Source organism: Lissotriton vulgaris, chromosome 1_2, assembly GCF_964263255.1.
Source record: "Lissotriton vulgaris chromosome 1_2, aLisVul1.2, whole genome shotgun sequence".
NCBI lineage: Eukaryota > Metazoa > Chordata > Amphibia > Caudata > Salamandridae > Lissotriton > Lissotriton vulgaris.
This window is the reverse complement of record NC_141686.1, coordinates 189,689,065-189,712,830: the sequence shown is the minus strand read 5'-3', so window position 1 is coordinate 189,712,830 and position 23,766 is coordinate 189,689,065. Positions and strand designations below refer to the sequence as shown.

General features: G+C 43.3%; 1 protein-coding gene across 1 annotated transcript in view; it reads left to right on the top strand.

Moving 5' to 3' along the window:
* LOC147734880 (C-type lectin mannose-binding isoform-like) overlaps positions 1–23,766 on the top strand; it is a 98,655-nt gene that overhangs the window by 3,681 nt on the left and 71,208 nt on the right. The window contains exons 2-3 of the mRNA XM_086953089.1: positions 726–773; positions 13,425–13,582. Of these exons, the coding sequence (XP_086809215.1) occupies positions 731–773; positions 13,425–13,582 (201 nt within the window). The 5' untranslated portion in view covers positions 726–730. The remainder of the gene's footprint in view (positions 1–725; positions 774–13,424; positions 13,583–23,766) is intronic.

Below are 23,766 nucleotides of genomic sequence, written 5' to 3'. Positions count from 1 at the left end.
TCTCCACACCTCTCATGCCTTCATTTTTTTGTCTGTCATCTTTCTTATAGTTATATTCAGACTGCTCCCATCCTCAAAGGGGCTGTTTCTTTTATGAACCATTTGCTGGAAGCTGGCTAAAATGAGCTTTACCTACAGAATCACAGAATTGTATTCAGCCCAAAAAGGCCAAGTGAACCTTTCCTGCTCCAAATATCACAGCTCACACTTATAGGCCTTTTCTTCCCTAAGGGCTGATTTTGCTGGTCAGGTAACAAATGGCCATGCACAGACGTATGTTGAGGCAGTGAAGACATTTAAAAGATATTTTTTTGTTCTCTAAGCGCCCAGGTGTACACCAGAGAAACATAGTTGTCATTTAGAGCCCAGGGTAGCACACCCTATACCCCTGCCTTGCCCTTTTGCTATCCATTGCACTGCATTAGCAAATCAGGGAACAGGGCTCTGAAAGGCATACCTCTAGTTTCCTGTCCTTGTCCTTCCCAAAACTACTCTATAATCGAAAAGATTTTGAACTGGGCGCCTTTCTGAATATCTCAGAACAAGACATTGCCTTTTAAGTGCTAGGGGCTTATTTACAAGACCCGTGCACCACCAGAACGCCACTATTCAAATGACGCAAAGGTGGTACAAGAGGCTTGTAAATAAGCCCCTTAGTTTTTATTGCGCTGTACAGCAAAACCTTAACAAATAACTAATTTCTTTCCTATATTTTTCCTTTCCAGAAACCATGATGACATTTATCCTGCTACTTAGTTTGTTGGCAGTGGGAGGTTTGTTACAATTTTTTTAATGTAGCTTATTTTCTATCAAGTGATTTGTTAAATGAACTATTTGCATCATTCAGGTACAGCAATATTTAAGCAGTTAATATCTGTTAGACTATGGGGTGTTGATGAAAGGGAAGGTGTCTCTCCACCCTTGGGTTGAGTGTCTCTTCTAGTGATCTATGAAGTCTGATGTTGCTAGAGCCCCGCAAGGAGTGTTTCTACGGTGTCATTGGGAGTGTGGGGGAGAGGGGGTGGGGGTGTCAATGATGGAGCATATCTGCCTTCAGAGGGGCCCCATTCAGCCTAAAACCTATATCTGTGAGGTATGAAAACCCGAGGGGCCACACATCATGTTCTGTAGGGGGCCCTATCATTTTGCATTATACAACTGACCAGTCTTATCTGTAGCAGGAGTATACTGCGCTAGGAGCCTAGGTTTAGGTATTAAGGGCTAGTCCTGCGTCTGCCAAACCAGTGATTCCAAGTTCTGGCTCACCACAGAAAAGAACTCCAGAGTGGGGTTGTTGGTGGTCAAACATACTCGTCTTCGAGGGTCTGGAAAGTCATCCATGCAGGACATCTTTAATTTCTTTTTACACGCCTCCGGATTTATCTGCCCATTTTTATTAACTCACCTCTTCATCCCTTCTAACTTTTGATTGGTGAAGCTACATGCAGACGTTGCCTTTCTTTTCAAGGAAGACTGTCAGTCACGCAAATATTTGTTCATGCAGTCAGGCCGTAAATGAGGCTCTCATCTTGGCCAATCACAGACATGTACGTCATGTCGTTGGAGGGAGGCTGAGCAATCACTATACTTCCGCATGCAGTGTGAATGTAATAGAGAAAGATGGCGGCATTACCTATGAAAAGTGCGGAGTTCTGATTTCACACTTGCACAGTCAAGTATTCCCTCAACTACCTAATGCCTGAGACCAGTGCTTTATTTTTAAAAGATTGAGTGCCGGTGCCAAAAGCTCTACCCAGGATCCCGCAGCCAGTGCATCTAAGCGTTGATGCACTGAATATCAAGGCTGAATGGTCTTCAATTCACCTCATCCATTTTTAATGCACTAACAGACACTCCCTGACCCTTCATTCCGCCATTGCACGTTCCTGATATCTCCCTTAATAACTTTTTGTGTCTTGCTTTTCTTTCTGCCTTTCCGATTTGGGTATTTTTATCTTCCCTGCTCTCAGACAGTTATGTGATGTGGGAAAATCAGTGCCAGTACCCAAAATGAATGCTGGTTCCTCACACCGGCAACCACCAGCTCAAATTAAGCACACCCTGAATCGACCTACCAGCCTAAGACACAAACAGAGGAGGCAGGCACCAAGGCCAGATAATCATATTTTGTCAATCCTGACAGATTTTGATAGTCCCTACTGCTGCCTGGTTCCCTTCCAGGGTCTGAGCTGGAAGTGAAGATTCTTGAGAGCCCCTCTAAGCACTGGGAACCGTTTCCAGTTGAAGCAGAGGGGGGTTAACCCTGGCCCTCACATTTTTAAACTACCGGATCGTTCCTACCCTCTAAATCTCTAATAGTTCAAAAAAAGGGAAAACATTTCACAACTTCGCCCACCCCTAAACCAAGCCAGTCCTGAGATCAGCCAGTCATGATCCTGTCCTGAACACCTCACCCAGATCCACCCTTCCCCCCTCCCCCCCCCGCCACCGTCCGCTCTTGTGCTCCTGAAGCCTCAGGTGCTCTGTAGAAATGTTTTCTCTATTTTACAAATCAGCTGCTCCATGAGACTCATTCTGAAAGAATGAAAACCCCTTGTCCCACTTTGGATCATATCTCCCATGAGCTTATGTGAGTGCTGCTCGACACACCCTAGAGGAGGTTCTTTCACCCTTCAATCCTCTGTACTGTCAGTCATTGTACTCATTCATCTTTTAACCATCCATAGACCCTTTCAACGTTCCATTCCATCGGTGCATCAGTCAGTCATAATTATTAGACTCCCTGCTCTGGTATATGATGATTGTGTCCTGGGCCCATATTATGCAAACAGCACATTTACGTTCATTGCACGTTATGCAACTTTTTAAAGGTGCGCCCAGCGCAATGAAGGGAAGTGCACTGCATTTTGGTGAATGTGCTGCCCCTAGGGCAGGTGTTAACTCGTGCTGCCCTGAGGAAGCACTTTCACGCGAAACACGGAGCGGCTGCTTTACAGCCTCACCATGTTTTCACTGTGCAGGCGGCACCTGCCTGCACCTTCCAAGGGGATTAGCGATCCTTTTGCAGGTGGGTGCAGTCAGTGGTTTCACCCTCCTTCAAGGGGATGTCTGGGGGGTCTATGAGACCCCTCTTCACCCACCAGAAGGGTGCCATCAGGGGGCAGAGTGACAGTGCTTCACCTTTAAGGTAATGAATGTTTTTTCAAGACTTGTACTGAATATCATCCAAGTATGATTGTGTGAATTGCAGCCCACTAGAGATTATCTCTCTCACTATCTCTCATATTAAGAATGTGAATTGCAGCCCACTAGCGATTATCTCTCTCATTATCCCTCTTATTTTGTGGTAATTCTGGCCTTTCACGATAAATATCCTTCGCTAAACTCCTTCCACGCAGCTGTCCATAGTTAACACTCTCTCCCAGCGCATGCTCGCAGTTAGTCCCCACTGCGCACGCGCCGTATGAAACACTACCGCGCCTGCGCGCGCATTGGTTTCTACACGCTGATAATGGTGGACCGGGCGTTCACAAAGTCGTGAGCAGCCACGGATGCGGTACTAAGAACCCCCTTTCCTGCCGAAGCCCAGCCAGATTAAGTAAGTGCACCGCCGATCACGGGTCCTCGCTTGGCGGGGTGAACCTTTTTTGAGCCACGCATTTACCAAATTGTTTTTATAGTTTCAGGATCCTTCGTCCTAATACAAAAGCGACGAAAATTAAACACGGAACCCCCTCACACTAACTTGGGATTTTAGGCTAATCCCTCAAGTAAGTAGCTTTAATTTAACTCAGCCCAGGAACGACCAACCACCAGCGTTTCATAGGTCCTAACTTACTGTTTTCTCCACTACAGAATTTCAAGTAGGACCCACGTCCCTGTAGCAGTAACTTCCAATACTAGAAGTCCGTTTTTCTAAATACATTGTAAGTCATAACAAATAAGGTTAATTTCTCTGGCCTTTTATTAACTGGCTCCAGTTTTAATCCCCTGTCCAACCTTATAATAAGGTTCCTTAACCTGAACAGAATGTTTACTAGTTCTTCCCATGTCCAAATGTACTGTTTCATTACTTGCAGATCCCATTGAGAACAACGACAGTCAATCAACTGTACTACCAAACAATCACCCTTGCCTAATTAAGTTAAAGCAAGGTATAATATAATTTAATTTATTTCACTTGGGTTATAAATAACTGTGCCAAATAATGCATGCGCCTATACAGGATCATTGACTAAAATAAGCGCCACATCCCAAGTTGAGGTTAAACTATACACCTCCCTTATGTATCTTAATTTAATTTAATTAAATTTCAACCAATGCGCAGAAATATTGAACATGTGCATGGTTTTAACTTAATTTCTTTGTCACGGGAGCACCAAAATATCTGTAAATTAGAGCACACATGTAGGAATGCCAGCTAAGCATACATGTAGGATAACAGATTATAATTGAAATTCTTATAGTTTCAGGAGGCTCATCTGTCCTGATGATGATCTAAAGCTATATAGATCGAAACGCCGTCGACCTACCCAAGGAATTTTACCCATTCCATTTGTACATAATTGTTGTGTTTTTATCCTTGTTGTTGTTGTGTGACAGTTCGTTCACTTTGATCACTTATGTCACTTCCTGCACCACACTATTCACTTGAGCACCTGCAAAACAGTATGATTATTTATGTATATCCTTGAACAAAGAGTAAAATAAAATACTCCTACTTGTACCTACTACTTTTGCTCCCAAGCGACTTATTAAGTACTCGCTTTCTGTTCTACTTCCCACTAAGGACCTCTTGAGGCCTACCCCGAACCATTGTTATTCTAAAGCATCTCGTTACCCCAGGTTCTACTGTATGGGGTCCCCTTGTTTTTAACAAACATTATATGCGCAGTGGCTACACTGCAAGGGTATCACTCGTTGAGTGTTTTTTTCTTAGAAACGCAAAAAACTAAGTTCATCTATCCATATAATGTCTATAAATACAGCCGTTACTTACACAGAAGAATACATCGCCTCAAAACTTGCAGGCCCCTCACTGTTTAAAGATCCCGTAAGCAATCCTAGAGCACCTACAGACACAGCCAGTGAAAAACTTGCCCAACTAGAACATCTCAAGAAAAAACATATACGCACAGAACTTCATGCTCGAATGCTAACAGATTATCTACGAGCAGAAGTAATCCCAATAGGCCTCCAGGTGCGTAACGTACCAGCTATTTTTATCCAAGATCCCAAATTTAAACTAGGCTTCTCCCATATAGGCACAACGTGTTCACGCCACTGGATGGTCTTGGGCATCGACACCGCCCTTGAACACAGCAAAAAAGAGCTAGAAGAAATAGCAGCTTTAGAACAGGCAATCCGTGATTTAGACAGCCTAGCTGACGCCAAATCTGCCTTAGAAAAAATAGATCGCACTATTAAGGATTTTGAGAGCTTTGAGCATCACAAGAAAACAACAAAAGTTTCTAAAGACATCAACCAATATAATAAAGAAAAAACCTACCCGTACCTTCGGGAGGACTACTTCACTGCGGGTCCCTCAGACCAGCAAAGAGTTCCTACTGGTTCGTGGGGCAGGTTCAGAAACCGAGCCCCAGTAACATTCTCTGAATCCTCAGCAAAATCAGAAGGCTCAGAGGGAGCAGAGGGCCCAGGGACCTCCACTGGTACAAATCCCCATTTTTTAGGGAGAGGCCAGTTGAGGCACACAGACCCTCCTCGGGGGAGAGGGAGAGGGAAAACACGCCCCAAACCCAGGTACAACTTCCCTCCGGGGGAACGCCAGACCAGGAACAGATTCTATCAATGGGGTTACCAATATTAGACATGGAACCGGCAACTAATAACAATCCTGAAACAATACCAATACTGAATCTATCCCATCAATTAAACTCACCAGCGACTAATCCTGAAACCATACCAATATTCAATTTGTCCCAACATCAATTAAATTCAACAGACATAGCCCTGCTTAGCAGAGGTTTATCCTTTGTAATTGCTGAAAAAACAAATTGGTTCAATATCCAAGCTGAAATCATGCAATTTTTCAGGAAAGTAAGACTGCAAACTTTCTTTAAAAACCGCGAAGGCACTAGTAAGAATGACACTACAGGCTTACGCCCACCCTCCTCATTTCGTCCATCCAGTGGCACCATGCCACCAGAAGTGCTCACTTTTGAACACTTAGTACTACGCGATCTGGATAAAATAAAGGACAACTATAGATTTACACCTTACAACATCAGCAGGGAGGAGAGAAACAGCCTGATTAAACTCAAACAGAACAACGACATTGTCATAAAACCATGTGACAAAGGCGGCGGTATAGCCATCCAAGACCGCGCCTCATATGAAAATGAAATCCTGCGCCAGATTAACAATAAAGATCATTACGAACAACTTAGAGGCAACCCCATTAAGAATATAAGTGACACTATACTTAGTGTCACCCAAGAGGCACTTGAATCAGGATTTCTGAGTAAGAATGAATTTCTATTTCTAAATAACAAAAACCCACGCACTCCTGTGATTTACACATTGCCTAAAGTGCACAAGGACACAGAACGACCACCTGGTAGACCCATACTGTCAGGTTGTGGTTCAGTTGTAGAACCCCTGGGTAAATATATTGATTTTTTTATCCGGGATATGGTCCAAGACACTGCCACGTATGTTAAAGATACTACACACCTGATCAACCTAATTGAATCCCAACCATTCCACCCTGATAGTGAGATCCTAGTGACTCTAGACATAGAGTACTCAAAACAACAAACGGGGTTGCTGAACTGTTCCTGGTAGGGAACATCGATGGGCAGCACCTTTGCTCCGTCAGTGGCATGTCTGTACATGGCCGATTTTGAGGACAGATACATCCACCACCAATCCAACCCGTTCTCAGCAAACATTATAATGTGGAAGCGCTTCATTGACGATATCCTGATCCTATGGTCGGGTCGTCCCAACTCACATGAGGCCTTCTATATATGGGTTAACACACTCAATCCATATCTTCGGTTCACCATGTCTTCCTCGCCCAAAGAGATTGCTTTTCTCAACCTCACTGTACAACTGAAAGAGGGTAGACTCCAGACAACTATGTTTAGGAAACCGACAGACCGTAATAGCCTCCTACATTTTGAGAGCCACCACCCCAAAGCTTTAAGGACCAATCTATCTTTTGGGCAATTCCTTCGGATTAGACGGAATTGTAGCAATGTCGCAGACTACAGAAAGGAATCTACCATCCTTTCTAGAAACCTACTAGACAGAGGCTACCCTAAAGGAGAGGTTACAAAAGCGAAGAAGCGAGCAAGGAATAACAACAGAGAGGCACTCCTAGAGAGACGGGAGAAACCACCCATTGAAAACCAACCTATAACCTGTGTGACGACATTTACCCCATTATCAACTAAGATTAAAAACACCATCAAACGTCACTGGGGAATCCTCAACACAGGGGGTATATCCTTTGAACCACCTAGGTTTGCTTTCAAAAGGTCACAGAATGTGAAGGACATATTGATCCACACGAGACCCAAGACCAATAATAAGAAAAGTTCCCAACAGACCTTATGGAACATGCCACCAGTCACCGGTCATTACCCATGCGGTAACTGTGGGGTTTGCAAATACACTACCCCCCAGAAAACAATACAGCTCACCGACACTTTCAAGTGGGTTATCCATGGGCACACAAACTGTAATACCACTCACTGCATCTATATGCTGACTTGCCCATGTGGTCTCAAGTACATTGGGATGACTACACGTACAATTAAGACCAGGATCACTGAACACCGCAGCAATTTTCGGTGTAAGAAATCACACACCAAGATGTGCAAACATTATCTTGAAAAACAACACAGCGCCGATTGCATACAATGGGTGATTCTTGAAGCAAGTCCCAATTGCCCAAAAAACGCTCTGTTCCGCAAAGAACAAAGGTGGGTACACCGCCTTTCAACAGACAGACAAGGATTGAATGAGGACATTCCCTGGCATTCACTGTGAACATCTAATCCCTTGTCACTGTATTTACCCACATCTGTTAAAGCACTGAGTACACCACTCCATCATGGCCGGTAATACCTTGGTTACCACGTGACCTGCACAGATGGGCGTCACTCGACGCTTACTCATGACGAGTCCACCTATAAATAGCCCACACCCCGCTAGTCCATTACCTATTCGAGCTCGGCGGTGATGGGTAGGTGACTCAGCACGGACACGGATAACTTGAGGTAAGACCTGACAATCCCCTAGTTGCCAAGTATGGCAGGATTAAATACCCTGATCTTCCATAACTTTAGTTCTCCTCCTCTAGCCTGAACTATAGGCAACTTCTGTTGTACCGACCCGCCGATAACTCAGGTGGCTAGTATTCCAAGACCTTTAGGTGAGTCTGACATTTACCACGCCACTAATTGCCTTTTCCTGATTCGAGTTCTCTCCCAGAGATAGCGGTTGCGTTTTTAACCACAGGTTTTAATCACTGTTTTTAAACACCACGGACATAGGTATGAGAGTGTTCACTACACCACACACTCTCCATACACCACAGGCATGTTCGTATGTGTGACACCACGCACACCACTTCCACTTCACTGCACTGAGATGCTTAAATTGGCTGTTACCATTCTCAATTGTTGACATTTGTAACGATACCTGCATTAATGTCTCTTTTTTGTATTTCCATACTCCAGGCATAGGATTCCCCTGAGGTAAAACACACAAGGTTCATGACACTAGCATGTCCCTGTTTTTAAACCCCACCCACACTTTCACTAGGTCCTGAAGAATCGCGGGAAGAACCCAAGCGAGAAACATGTTGACCGACCATCACATTAGTCTAGTTTGAAACACGGCACGTAACTCTCCGTGACCTTACAAACTAAACTACACACTTTTTAATAATAGTAGGAGGACCTCCAGAATAAAGTTGTTTCCGGGACCCTCTACTATATTTTAAATCTTACCTTTTTCATTTCTAGGATACTATTGCCCTGGCCCACATACCCACACTTCATCAACAGGCAGCTGGACAAAAAGATCTCCGCTAAAGAGCCCCTCTTTGAGGTGAGCCCGTCGGGGATTGCACCGCCTCCCCGACGAGGAGCAACTGCCGATGATGAAGCATGACATCCCTCGGGGTGTGTGAGGCAAACATGTCCAACCTAATGGATGCCCAAGGGTGTTAATATACCCCTTCGGTACAGCCAATCTTCTTTTCTTCTTCCCTACCAGGAACAGTTCAGCAACCCCGTTTGTTGTTTTGAGTACTCTACACACGGGCACACGCTGCAACTGGACCTTCCGCCTCCCTTCTGAGGTGGTAATTGGTGCCCGTTCGATCCATTGATCACACTCCGTCTTTTTTGACGACGGTCTAGACATAGAGTCACTGTATACCAATATCCCCCAGGAGAAAGGAATTAACGTTATCAAAAAACATCTTAACAAGCGCCCAGCACCCCATCAAGTTCCCACAGAATTTATAATAAATCTTCTGGAAATAGCTTTAACCAGAAACTATTTCTTATTTAAAGACACCTTCTATAGGCAATGCAAGGGGACTTCCATGGGGGCTGTTTTTGCCCCCAACTTTGCGATTCTTTTCGTGGATGACATAGAAACCAATATCATCCTAAACGACACGAATCCCTTTCGCAACCAAATAAAGTCATGGCATCGATACATCGATGATGTCCTCATGATTTGGAGGGGTGATGAAGAATCACTAGAAAATTTCTGCAGATGGCTTAACACCTACCAAACAGACCTTAAATTTACCCACTCACATGATAAACATCAAATCGACTACTTAGATGTGACCATCAAATGCGAAGAAGAACAACTATACACCACACTATTTCGAAAACCCACGGAACGCAATACCCTCCTACAGTACCATAGTGCTCACCCTAGGGCCCTGAGGGATGGATTACCCTATGGGCAATTCCTGAGAATTAGGATAAATTGTAAACACAAAACAGATTTCTTCTCTGAAGCAGAAGTCCTCTGCAAAAAACTAACGACAAGAGGCTATCCTAGAAAATTGGTAAGAAGGGCCATGAAGAGGGCCTGGTATACACACAGGGAATATTTACTTGAACCTCACCCCAAGGAAACCACTCCTAAAATTACCTGTGTCACTACCTTCAATACAGCCAGCAACAAACTCACAAAAATGATAAAGAAACATTGGAATGTACTAGACCCTTAAGAATTAAACACTGGGCTCCCGCTTTTTTCATTTAAAAGGGGTCGTAACTTGAAAGACCATCTAGTGAGAGCAGCTAGCAACCCGACCACTCATAGCACAATTGAAACCAGACTGAATCTACCACCAGTCCTAGGGCATTTCAAATGTAATAAGTGCATGGCATGTGAATTCACCACCAACACTAAAGTTTTCGAGTATGGAAGCGTTAAGCACACCCTTAATTTTTTCACAAATTGCAATTCAAAAAATGTAATTTACAGTATTGAATGCCCGTGCAAACTACTATACATCGGACAGACGACACAACAAATAAAGACCAGAATATCCCAACACAGGAGTAGGATCCGATGCAAGGTGACAACGGCCCCGTTGGTTGAACACTACCTCGAATTGGGACACAATGAAAACGACATGAAATGGCAGATCATTGACAAACTGATGCCTAATGCCAGAGGAGGCAATCAACAAACAATACTAAATCGCCTGGAATGCAAATGGATATTCTACTGTAAAACAATTGAGAGAGGACTCAACTCACTTGATGAATGGAACATGTGTACCTGAATCACACCTAGTGAAGCTTTTATTAGAATCCATTAAGCCTTGTATTATGTTTGCTTAGTGACCAAGCTGCGATGGCACCTTCATGCATGTGATCAGTAAATGAATGTTTTTTCAAGACTTGTACTGAATATCATCCAAGTATGATTGTGTGAATTGCAGCCCACTAGAGATTATCTCTCTCACTATCTCTCATATTAAGAATGTGAATTGCAGCCCACTAGAGATTATCTCTCTCATTATCCCTCTTATTTTGTGGTAATTCTGGCCTTTCACGATAAATATCCTTCGCTAAACTCCTTCCACGCAGCTGTCCATAGTTAACACTCTCTCCCAGCGCATGCTCGCAGTTAGTCCCCACTGCGCACGCGCCGTATGAAACACTACCGCGCCTGCGCGCGCATTGGTTTCTACACGCTGATAATGGTGGACCGGGCGTTCACAAAGTCGTGAGCAGCCACGGATGCGGTACTAAGAACCCCCTTTCCTGCCGAAGCCCAGCCAGATTAAGTAAGTACACCGCCGATCACGGGTCCTCGCTTGGCGGGGTGAACCTTTTTTGAGCCACGCATTTACCAAATTGTTTTTATAGTTTCAGGCTCCTTCGTCCTAATACAAAAGCGACGAAAATTAAACACGGAACCCCCTCACACTAACTTGGGATTTTAGGCTAATCCCTCAAGTAAGTAGCTTTAATTTAACTCAGCCCAGGAACGACCAACCACCAGCGTTTCATAGGTCCTAACTTACTGTTTTCTCCACTACAGAATTTCAAGTAGGACCCACGTCCCTGTAGCAGTAACTTCCAATACTAGAAGTCCGTTTTTCTAAATACATTGTAAGTCATAACAAATAAGGTTAATTTCTCTAGCCTTTTATTAACTGGCTCCAGTTTTAATGCCCTGTCCAACCTTATAATAAGGTTCCTTAACCTGAACAGAATGTTTACTAGTTCTTCCCATGTCCAAATGTACTGTTTCATTACTTTCAGATCCCATTGAGAACAACGACAGTCAATCAACTGTACTACCAAACAATCACCCTTGCCTAATTAAGTTAAAGCAAGGTATAATATAATTTAATTTATTTCACTTGGGTTATAAATAACTGTGCCAAATAATGCATGCGCCTATACAGGATCAGTGACTAAAATAAGCGCCACATCCCAAGTTGAGGTTAAACTATACACCTCCCTTATGTATCTTAATTTAATTTAATTAAATTTCACCCACTGCGCAGAAATATTGAACATGTGCATGGTTTTAACCTAATTTCTTTGTCACGGGAGCACCAAAATATCTGTAAATTAGAGCACACATGTAGGAATGCCAGCTAAGCATACATGTAGGATAACAGATTATAATTGAAATTCTTATAGTTTCAGGAGGCTCATCTGTCCTGATGATGATCTAAAGCTATATAGATCGAAACGCCGTCGACCTACCCAAGGAATTTCACCCATTCCATTTGTACATAATTGTTATGTTTTTATCCTTGTTGTTGTTGTGTGACAGTTCGTTCACTTTGATCACTTATGTCACTTCCTGCACCACACTATTCACTTGAGCACCTGCAAAACAGTATGATTATTTATGTATATCCTTGAACAAAGAGTAAAATAAAATACTCCTACTTGTCCCTACTACTTTTGCTCCCAAGCGACTTATTAAGTACTCGCTTTCTGTTCTACTTCCCACTAAGGACCTCTTGAGGCCTACCCCGAACCATTGTTAATCTAAAGCATCACCTTTAAGGTGGTGCACTGTCAGTGTGCCTCCTGAAGGCTTTTTTGCCTCAGCGCCCACGTCGGTATTACGGCATAGACACGGAGGCAAGGCATGCCCCTAAGCAAATGAGGCAATGCCCCTGAAGATAGCGCTGGCAATTTATATGCTGTGGTACAGAAGGGGATGCATAAGCATCTGTGGCCCCTTTTGTAATACCAGAGTGCCCCGTGGGCACAAAAAGTGGGCACAAATGCCCATTGGGCCCCCGAGGCACTCTGTATAATACTGCCCCTGATGTTCAGGACAAGGGTGAGCTTACAAGTCTTGTTAAACAGATTTGTCTCCTACATGAGCAAACTGGGACAGCACTGCAGATACAAATTGCTAAATCTCGCACCATCAATGTACCATTTGCCTGTCAGAAAGAAAGTGGATTATTGCTTGGGTTGGATGCTTTTCCACCACATGAAATAATCTTGCTGCTAACACAATGCAACTCAACCCAAGCATTAAAGCAAGGAAAGAATAGAGATTACATTCTGTCTAGCAATTCCTTCAATGATAAACTTGCTCAATTATGAAGGGTTCTTGTCAATGTTTGCTGTTGGTGGAGAGAGAAGTCGTTATTAAAAAAATACATCAACTCTTTGTTGAGCAAATGGACAATTCTGTAATGCCAGGAGAAATGCTTGGGAGATAGCTACCGTTTCATCGGATTTTAACAGATTTAATTACATGTAACTTATTTATATTATGACGTGTGGATGACTGCTGATTAATTTGTTTTTAAATGGATATGATGCAACAATAATGTGGATTTAAGGAAGAGGCTTCGGTTGGTATTTTATATTTTCCCATTACTGAATTAAAATGTTTACTGTTGAAGAGTGTGGTTCTATAATGTAAGACCCTCCCTCTCTGCTTTGTATTTTGAATATTACTAGGTAACTGTCAGAGGAACACTACCGCGACACCAACTTCAACAATAAATGCCAATGAAAGGTGTCTCTGTGTTCAAGGCTCCTGTGATCAGGGATGGGTGCAGTATAAGAATGCTTGCTACAAGCGATTCAATGACATAGTGTCTTGGCCGGAAGCAGAGGTAAGAGTTCCATGCATGCTCTAATAAATACAAAGGCTCTTATTTACTAAGGTTTTACATGGATTCTTGCTAGATGAATTTACTAACCAATTTAAAGGCGCGCAGATGTAGTGCTAAACTACCTAAAGGTGCAACCTTTAGTAAAAATGGGCCACAATCTATTGAGGATAATGATCGATGCTGATTCACAGAATGAACTTAAGACTCAATCCTAAACTTACTACTAATTTGGTATTCACAGAATGCACTTACTACTTTTGGTATTCCCAAAAGTTAGGATTTTGTCTTAAGTCTGTCTTGACAAAATCCTAACTTCTGTGAATACCAAAAGTAGTAAGTGCATTCTGTGAATACCAAAATAGTAGTAAGTGTAGGATTGAGTCTTAAGCTCATTCTGTGAATCGGGCCCCTAGTCCTTTATATAATGCCTTGCAACCTATTACAATGCTATAAATATGTTTTATTAATAATGATGACCATTTATGAATGTTCTATCTGCATTGTGAAGTAGTGTGGCTCACTGGTTAGAGGCGGCAGACCCGTGAGCAGAGGACGGCCCGGGACCAGGGTTCGATTCCCGGCGCGGCAGGTTTCTGGACCAGGGTGAGCGGACTCGATAATTCTCTTGCCTCGGTGCCCACTCTGATCAGTGATCACACTCGGCAACTCTGGGCATTAGCTTGCCTCATCTTCACTAACGGCCCCACCAGACCGCTGGGGATGCCTGGTCTCACCCTGGAGATACCCATTAAGGGACCATCTCTCAGGGAAGCCAGGAAGGGTTTCGCAGCGGTCGAAGCGCCTTGGGACCCTCCGGGTAAGTAGTGCGCTATATAAATGCCTGTACATACATACATATACATACATTCCAAGTATGCAGATTAGTGATGCCCACCACTCCCATTAGTATGGTAAGATTTATGAGACTAATTCAATATGTAGTGTGTGTAGGTGTAATTTTTATACAGGTTCCCAAGCTACTGTCATGAAGACAATAGTGTTTCAGCACCTTTGGGCTTATCTCTAAATTCCCTGCAATTAAACTTTTTAGGCACCCGAGGAATAAAGAGGAATTGACAACATCTGCAAGTTCAATTTACAGGGTAACCCATTTGGCTACACACTGAAAACCTAAGTTGATAGATGAGATTAAATGTGGGTTTATTACAAATCCAAAGCCAGACTAACATACACAAACCTCAGAAATATATTGTAAAGCTACAAAAACACACCAGCAGACCAACCTGTATAACAAAGTTCAGTCTCAATAGCATGAAGAATACAAGAAATTCAGTAATAGCATTAGCATTTCAGAAGATGAGGAAAATAATTTGATGGTCAGGATACGATATGAGGTCACCTTGCCAATTATGCATGCAGACATCTAGATAGTTTAAAGTAAATCCAACCTAGACAACAATAAATGGGAATACCATAATCAGATCAAGTAAGGTAGGAAAAAGACCTCTGAGCAACTGACTCGGTAATCAAGGATAAACATTCTAAGTGACATAAACTAATTCCAAATGACATCAAGTCATGGAATACCACAGTATGAGCATTGTAGAACTTCTGGAGAAGTTCTCCAAAATAAATAATTTGATATAGCATAACGCGGGAATCTGCCTAAACTGAAAATATGACCATCTGTTAAACTCCACAGAACATTTGAGAGTCTTAATTCATGAGCCCCTCTACTTTTACCCTTCTCACTGTGAAACTTTGCACCCTCTATTCCTACTCCAATCTCCTGGTCCTTGCATCAGAAATGCTGTTGGATTATTCCAGTCTCCAGATATCATGTGAATGGTGCTACTTCCTTTGTTTGGTAGTGCCACTCGTCCTTGCCAGTGTTCTTCTCTGAGCCTCACAATCTTCCATACACAATCTTCCTTTCACTAAGTAATGAATGCCTTGAGACTGCACCTGCAGAGGAGAGGACATGCAAAGCAAACAACTTTCGCTTTGAAGGTTAAACGTTAAATCCAAATGCTTCAGGCCTTTGGTCAAGCTAACATTGCAAAATACTTCAATGCACAACTGAATGCGCAATATATAGTCATAAAACAAATGCAGGGTACTATTTAACTGAATATGTGAATGTATTTGAACTAAAGAGTCACTTAATCTACACAAATGCAGATATAAACAAGAACAGCAAATAGGTATTAATATGAAGAAAACATTAGTATACACACTCATGGAAGTGGCTAGGTTATACAGTAAGTATCTCGGTCACGTGCACGACTTTACGTTAATGATAAAAAACACACAATTACATAGACCATGTGTGTATATATATGGCATGGTTAGAACATGAACGGGTGGTTCCAAAAGATGCTGCTCCAGTACAACTTTCGGTAAACAAGCATTGGCAACAACAATAGCTTTCAATTAGCACAGGAATTGCATCCTGAGTCAATGATAAGATCAGGAGTGGTCCATTCTTAAGAGCAGAGAGCCTTTAATGCCGCTCTAAATGCGCAGGCCCCTAGTTGCCTGAGCTGATTTTTGCATGCTGAAGATGTCACAGCTCTGTGGGTGTGACCTTTTCAGCCTGGCAAAGCACTGGGAGGACTCATGATCAGGGGTAGCATTACTGATAGCCTGGAACCTTAGGGTTTTAAGCCCTGAAGTGCCGAAGGCAGAGCACCTTTCATTGTCACATTGTCACAAAATGGGTCGGGGCTAGCAAGCTTCACTGACCCTATGCCACTCTATGACAGATAGGGACTGCCGATTTTTCCATCCAATAAGTGACGACTGCAGTACCACTCCTGCAGAAGGCTCGAGGCCAAGATCTATGCTGCATCTGGTAAGTTCATTTTATTTTAATGTTTGATGTGTGCCTGCATATGTGCATGTACGAAAGTATGTGGATTTGTGAGTGTGTGCGGTGATATGTGTGTGCATGTGTGCTTGTAAATGGTGTGTGTATGTGTAAACACTTGTGAATGCATGTGGGTGTGAGTGTGCATGTAGATCGATGGATGCATGCCCTCCTCTACCTTTAATTACCAGCAACCAGTGGATAAGATCACATGCACCCTGTCACTCTCCCTTGCCAAGATACATTCATTCATCCACTGATTGACTCATGCTTCATTCACCAATTTACTCATGCACAGTAAAACATACTCACAAACTCCCAAAAGCACATAGAAGACAAATTTAAATTATATAGTTGAAAAAAAAAGTAGTCAGCGGCCATCTCTCAATGGACAAGGACTTACAGAAAATCATTAATAGACGCTTAACTAAATACCTCAACAACCAACAACTCCTCAACACCACTCAGTCTGCTTTCAGACCCAACCACAGCATTGAAACAACCCTCATCGCCACCATAGATGGCATCCACATGACTCTGGATGGAGGTGACATTGCAGCACTCGTCCTCCAGGACCTCTCCACAGCTTTTGGCCTAGTCTCCCACCCCATTCTTATGCAATGTGGAACTGACATCTGAATCAAAGGAAATGCAATCTGTAGGATCTGCTCCTTCCCAACTGAAAGGAACTTGTCAGTTAGCCTGGCACCATATACCTTGGATGCCTGTGACATCATCTGTATTGTTCCGGAAAGATCCTCACTGAGCCCTTCACCACACATGATCCCTCTAGCCGGTATCATCTTCTCTCACAACATCAATATCCTCTCCTATGCCAATGACACTCAACTCATTCTCTCCCTCATGGACAAGATGCCCAGTACCAGACTGAATTCGCCCACTGGATGGAAAGCAACAGTCTGAAGCGGAACACTGACAAGACCTAAATCATGATCATTGGGAAAAGCACTACACTTTGGGAATCCGCCTGTTAACCAACAGAACTAGGACCTACACCCAACCCCTAAGCCCACCACTCACACCAAGAACCTTAGGATCATCATCAACAGCAATCTCAACATGATCACCTAAGTCAATGCCATCACCGCATAATGCTTCCATGCCCTGAAGATGCTAAGGATAATTTTTAAATGGCTTCCAATCAGCACCTGGAAAACTTTCAAACATGTCCTTCTCACAAGCAAACGGGAACAATCTGTATGCAGGGATGAACCGAAAATTCACTTAAAGATTGCCGACCATTCAGAACTCAGAAACCAGAATCTGTCTCGCTGACAGTGACAGTGCGCTCTAAAAATCTGTATAACATAACACAAAATGCATTATTATTTTAAAGTTCTAACATAGCTACCACCTTTCGAAGCATGCATTGGCCTACTTGGAGCAATACAAAAATATACACTATGCACTATACAATTGCAAGATAACCGCTGTAGGAAATTGGGTTACTGGTTCAGTGGGGTGAAAACCTACTCATACAGCAAACAAAATCCTTGTCAGGGTGAAGCTTTAAGCAAAACCAAATTATCTGGTGCTTAATCGTCTATTAGCTAAGTAGACAACCAGGCAGGCTTAACTTAGAGGCAATGTGTAAAAAGTGTTTATGCAGGACTTCAAACAATAATCAAGTGAACAAAAATCCCACATCAATTTAGAAAAATTGAGAAAAAATGTATAAATAATTTATGACAAAAATTAAATCATTAGTCTCAGAGATATGCAGTTTGAATGATTTAAGTGAACACAGTGCCAAAAGCACAAAGCACCAACCGTGGTCTTCTGGTCACGCCAGACCAGGACGAAGTCACAAGTTCAGGTCAACCACGGTGAAGTGCGGGCCACATACTTGACCAAGCTAGGCCTGTTAACAAAGTACTTTAAATCCTGGAAGCGAGCTGGTGCAAGATATGGCATTGAGCATATGTTGTGAAGCACCAGCTCCAAGGAGCTGTGGGCTGGGATGCACAGTCCTGCGTTTAGGAGGCGACTTGCAGCAACATTGTTGAGGTGCTGCAGGGATAAAATGTCAAGCCAAGAATACGTCATGAAGTAGTGGTTCCGAGAAGCGGCTGAGATCCTGCTTTGGGGATACGTCCCACAGCTGTATCCAATGTGGGTCTCCGAGGAAATGCATCATGCTGTGTTTGTTCTGTTGGGCTGGCAGAGGGTCCAGGACTGGGATGGCACCACTTGAAGGGCATGACTTACAGCAGGCAGACTCCAGGTGCACGGTTCAAGGTGGTTGGAGCCTTTTCCGTCCTTGAGGCTCTGATCAGGATGCCAGCCAACTAGCCATTGGAGTGACTGTGATGGTCTTGGTATTCAAGATGCAGTTCGAGTCCTTCTCACTCAGGCAGCAGGGCAGCAGAATAACTCGGCATCAGAGTAGCAGTCCTGCTTGCAGCAGATTAGCACAGCAGTTCCTCTTCTGAGTCTTCTATAGGTCCAGATGTTTACTGAAGAGTTGAATCTGAGCAGAACCTTTGTGATGTGCAAGTGTGGTAGTTGACTGCTCCTCCCCTCATCCTGACAGTAATGACCAATCCTGCTAAAATCTATTCCTCCTTTCTCTCACTGCTTGGGAGCAAAAAACAAAGACTAGCGGCCAGCAACACGTAGTCATGTGATCCAGGATACAGGCTGCAGGGACCAAATGTTAAGAACAAGAAACTGCCAACTTTCTAAAAGTGGCATTTTCGGATTTGAGACTTGAAGTCTGACTTTACCATTAAAAAGTGTTTTGGATTACAATTCTTAAGATAACAAACTCAACCACGCTACCTGATCGCAATTGAAACTTATCACTTATTAAATGTAATAAATTAAGCAAACGTTATCCTACGCGAGAAGCAGGTCTTGCAGTATTGAAAAAACAGTTTAGGGCCTTCCCTAGAGGTGACGTATATGCGTTAAATAGGACGATTTAGGCCTGGCCAAATGTCTAATTTGCCAGGTTGAATTGGCAGGTAAAAACTGTCCATACAGGTTGCAGTAGCAGACTTGAGACATGCTTTAAAGAACTACTTAAGTGGGTGGCACAATACGCACTGCACTCTCACTAGTAGCCTTTAATTCACAGGCCACGTTACAAAGGATGTATTAGTAAATTTAAAGTGCCAATTGGTTATAAACTAATTTTATCATGTTGAGGGGACGGAGGACAAGCACGTTAGAACTGGTTGGCAGTGGAAAAGTGCTCTAGTTCCTAAGGCCAACAAAAACAAATTCAGCAAAAATGGGAGGTGTGAAGCCAAAAACTTTGGGGGAAGACCACCTAAAGGCTGACAGGCTTAACAGTAAATCGCTAAACATCACACTGGGCCTGATTCACAGAATGATCTTAAGACTCAATCCTAAACGTACTACTATTTTGGTATTCACAGAATGCACTTACTACTTTTGGCATTCACAGAATGAACTTAATACTTTTGGTATTCACAGAAGTTAGGATTTTGTCTTAAGTCTGTCTTAAGTCTGTCTTAAGTCTGTCTTAAGTTTGTCTTAAGACAAACTTAAGACAAAAATCCTAACTTCTTTGAATACCAAAAGTAGTAAGTTCATTCTGTGAATGCCAAAAGTAGTAAGTGCATTCTGTGAATACCAAAATAGTAGTAAATTTAGGATTGAGTCTTAAGTTCATTCTGTGAATCGGGCTCAATGTCATTACATGAAGGCTGTACAGCTTAGAAATAGCGGCCACAGTGGATTCAACACACCGCACATGTAAAGAGTGGAAATCAGACGGCCCTGCAGGACTATCAGAGGGGCTACTAAAATTTAAAAAAAGAGCAGCAGGAAAGCAATAAATAGACATATACAAGAAACAAGCTATGGCAAAGCCAATGGGTCTAAAGTTTGTGGCCTAGTTATGTTATGTTATGTTATGTTATATGATTTTTATATAGCGCTAATCACCAACCGGTCTCTAAGCACTTCTAGAGAAAGTGAGCAAGTCACTAGAGCTGAAAGAACTGGCCGCAGCGGATGCAGAGATTACGCAGTTGTTAGTGCCTCTCTGAAAAGGAAGGTCTTTAAGAGCTTCCTAAAGATGAGCAAAACTGGTTCCTTTCGCAGGTACTCCGGCAGATCATTCCAGGCCTGCGGGAGGAGGACAGAAAACGCTCTACCCCCTTTGGATTTAGAGCTATACCTGGGTGGAACTAGCCTAAAAGCCTCAGATGACCGTAGAACCCGACTAGGAACATACTTCATCAAGCGATCTTTTATATATTTTGGTGCCTCACCATACATTGCTACGTGGGCAATACAGAGACCCTTAAACTGCACTTGCTGTTTGATAGGCAACCAGTGCAATTTATCTAACAGAGGGGTAGCTTGTGTCCTCCTAGGGAGTCAAAAAATGAGCCTAGCCGCATCATTTTGTACAACGTACAGTCTCCTAAGGAGCTTCAGGGGAAGGCCAAGATAAAGAGCATTACCATAGTCTAGCCGAGAGATGCCAGTGGCGTAGACAATTGACTGCAGTGCGGATATGGATAGGAGGGGAACACGTTTCCGTAACTGCCTAAGTACACCCATACCGATTCCCACAACAGAGGAGACCTGACAAGACATAGACAATTCCAAATCAATTTTCAGCCCCAAGCTTTTTACCGCCGGGACTGGTACTGGGACCACTCCCAATTCTGAGGGGCCAAAAAAGATCACACCATGGGCTATTATTTGTTGGGATAATGAGCACTTTGGTTTTATCCGGATTTATTTTCAAAGAATTGGCTGCATCCAATTTACAGTGAACCTGTGCAGATTTCTGACTTCTGAGCCTGACAGGAGTTACTAAGCCGGACAAGAAGTTGAGTGTCATTGGCATAATTAACGACCTGACAATCCATATAGGTCAAGGCCTCCATCAAGGGTTGCAGATAGATGTTGAAAAGAAGAGATAATGCAGAGCCCTGAGGTACTCCACAGGATAGGGAGCCCAGATACGACAGCTGCTCACCCAACTGAACTCCCTGAGTGCGGTCTGACAGAAAAGACCTAAGCCAATTATGTACTTGGCCATTTATACCCAGGTTCATAAGACGGTTCAGCAGTATGTTGTGGCTGACCGTATCGAATGCCGCTGACAGGTCTAATAAAATCAGGGCACTCAGCTGTTTACTATTGGACCTAACTCTGAGCTCGTCCAGGATGGACACCATCACTAGCTCTGTGCTGTGATGAGCTCTAAAGCCTGCTTGTCTAGTATGGAGCAGTTGAGGATCTTCCAAATACCTTGCAAGTATTTTCAATACATACTGCTCCAGGATTTTTGCTAGAAAGGGGAGCTGCGAGATAGGCCTATAGTTTTTTAAGGTCAGGGTATCCGCACCAGGCTTTTTTAACAGGGGGGTGACCCTGGCTTCCTTTAGATTAGTTAGATTAATTGGTAAATAACCCAAATCTAAACAATCATTGAGTAATCCCAACACCTGCTTTTCCAACCCTGGCAGAGTCATTTGAAAAACCCTCGGAGGACAAGGGTGCGCTCGGGAGCCTGATTTAATATGCTTTACTAGTGCTACCAGAGTAGCTGAATCACGACTAGGAAATTTAGATAACTGACTGCTAGGACAGGGTGGGCTAGTCTGATCAAGAGAACTGGAGTCAATAGGAGTTCTCGTGATTTCCAAGATGATGTCCGTGACTTTCTGAAGGGAGAACTCCTGAAAGGTATCACAATCTGGGGATGCGATTGTGGACTTCTTCTCAACTTTTGACTCAACTCCTTCAAGATGGCAAAGATCTCTTTTTGTTTGTTTCCTGCCTGAGCAATCCTTCCTTCATAGTGTTCTGCTTTCCTGACTAGGATAGCCGATTTCTAGTAGCAAAAAGGACTTTATAGGTTTTTAACTCTGCTGGCTCATAACTGTGTCTCCACCGCCTCTCAGCTTGTCAAAGAAGTTGATCATTTTTCCTTAGTGTATCATCAAACCATGGGGCCCCCTTTCCTTTATCTCTGACCCTTTCGTTTTGTTCTGGTGCCACTATATCAATGGCCTGCTGTAAGTGAGTAAATAAAGCTTCACTTTTATGGTCTAGATTATCCTCTCCCACATCAGAGGAAGGGATTGAGTGTAGCGTGGCTATTAGGTGATCTGCCTCAATATTTTTCCAGATTCTGACCTTCCTCCACAAAGGCAGGGGCTGTGGTAGTTGACTATCACTTGGGACCCAACATCTCAACAATGAATGATCCGACCAGGCACAGGGGCTGATATCAGTTATCAGTGCCTGAGGCTGTGAAGACCATATTAGATCTAAGGTGTGGCCATTTACGTGAGTAGGACTATTAACCAGTTGCTGCAAGTCCATCGAGAGCATAGTGGTCTCAAATAGTCCCAGTACAGGCTCTCTCTGCACCTTGTCCCAGTGATAAATAAAATCCCCCACTACTAGGAGACGTTTATATCTGGAACATAAGTCAGAAGTGAGCTCCAAGAAACACTCATTGAAACCAGGGTAGTCCTAGGGGGCCGATAAACTACCATAAGTACAATGCAGGAGGACTTCAAGGAAATGTTTATCCCCCAAACATCCACCTTGTCACAGCTTTCTGCCATTATTTTAGTAACCATAAGGCTATTGTTAAAAAGGAAAGCAACCACCCCCCCCCGGAGTCCCCTGATCTATTATGCAACAGAGCATCAAATTCCATTGAAAGGGCTGCAACAATATCAGGGGCTGATGAATCCCCCAACCATGTTTCGGTAAGTGCCAAAATGTCTATATCTCCATCTTGAAGCAGGGAGAAAACTTCAAGATGGTGCTACTGCAAGGAGCACATATTAAGCACTGCTACCTTCAGACCAAATGCAGTAAGGGCATAAGTCTGACCCTGAGTCCTCAAAGACCCATCAGCCTCTATACTGTTAGCCCTCAGTAGGTTTTCGACCAACAGTCTTGCATGCACACTCTCCTCCAGCAAATAGTTACCCAGATTAAGGGACCGTAGTGTTTCTGTTGCATAGGTCAGTGGAGAAGCAGGGGTTCTGGCCCCTGGTCCCGGCCGGGCGCGGTCGGGCGCAGACGTGCTTGCGTTTGGCGGGCTTGCCTAGTGGCTTTGCTAATGCCTTTTTATGATGCCGCACAGCACCGGGAGCGAGCAAAATACTGATGCTGTACAGTAGCAACAATAAAAGATACAATGATGCAACCGCTACTGATGATAGCATCGCTTCTACTGCACGCTTACGTGTAATCCCATCCGCAAGCACTAGTGGAATGATGAGGGAGACATTTGCTTTCCTTTTTTACTTACAGATCCAAGATGGTAGATGCCACTTGAATTAGTAAATAAAAGAATTAGGAATTTTATTATTAAAAGATC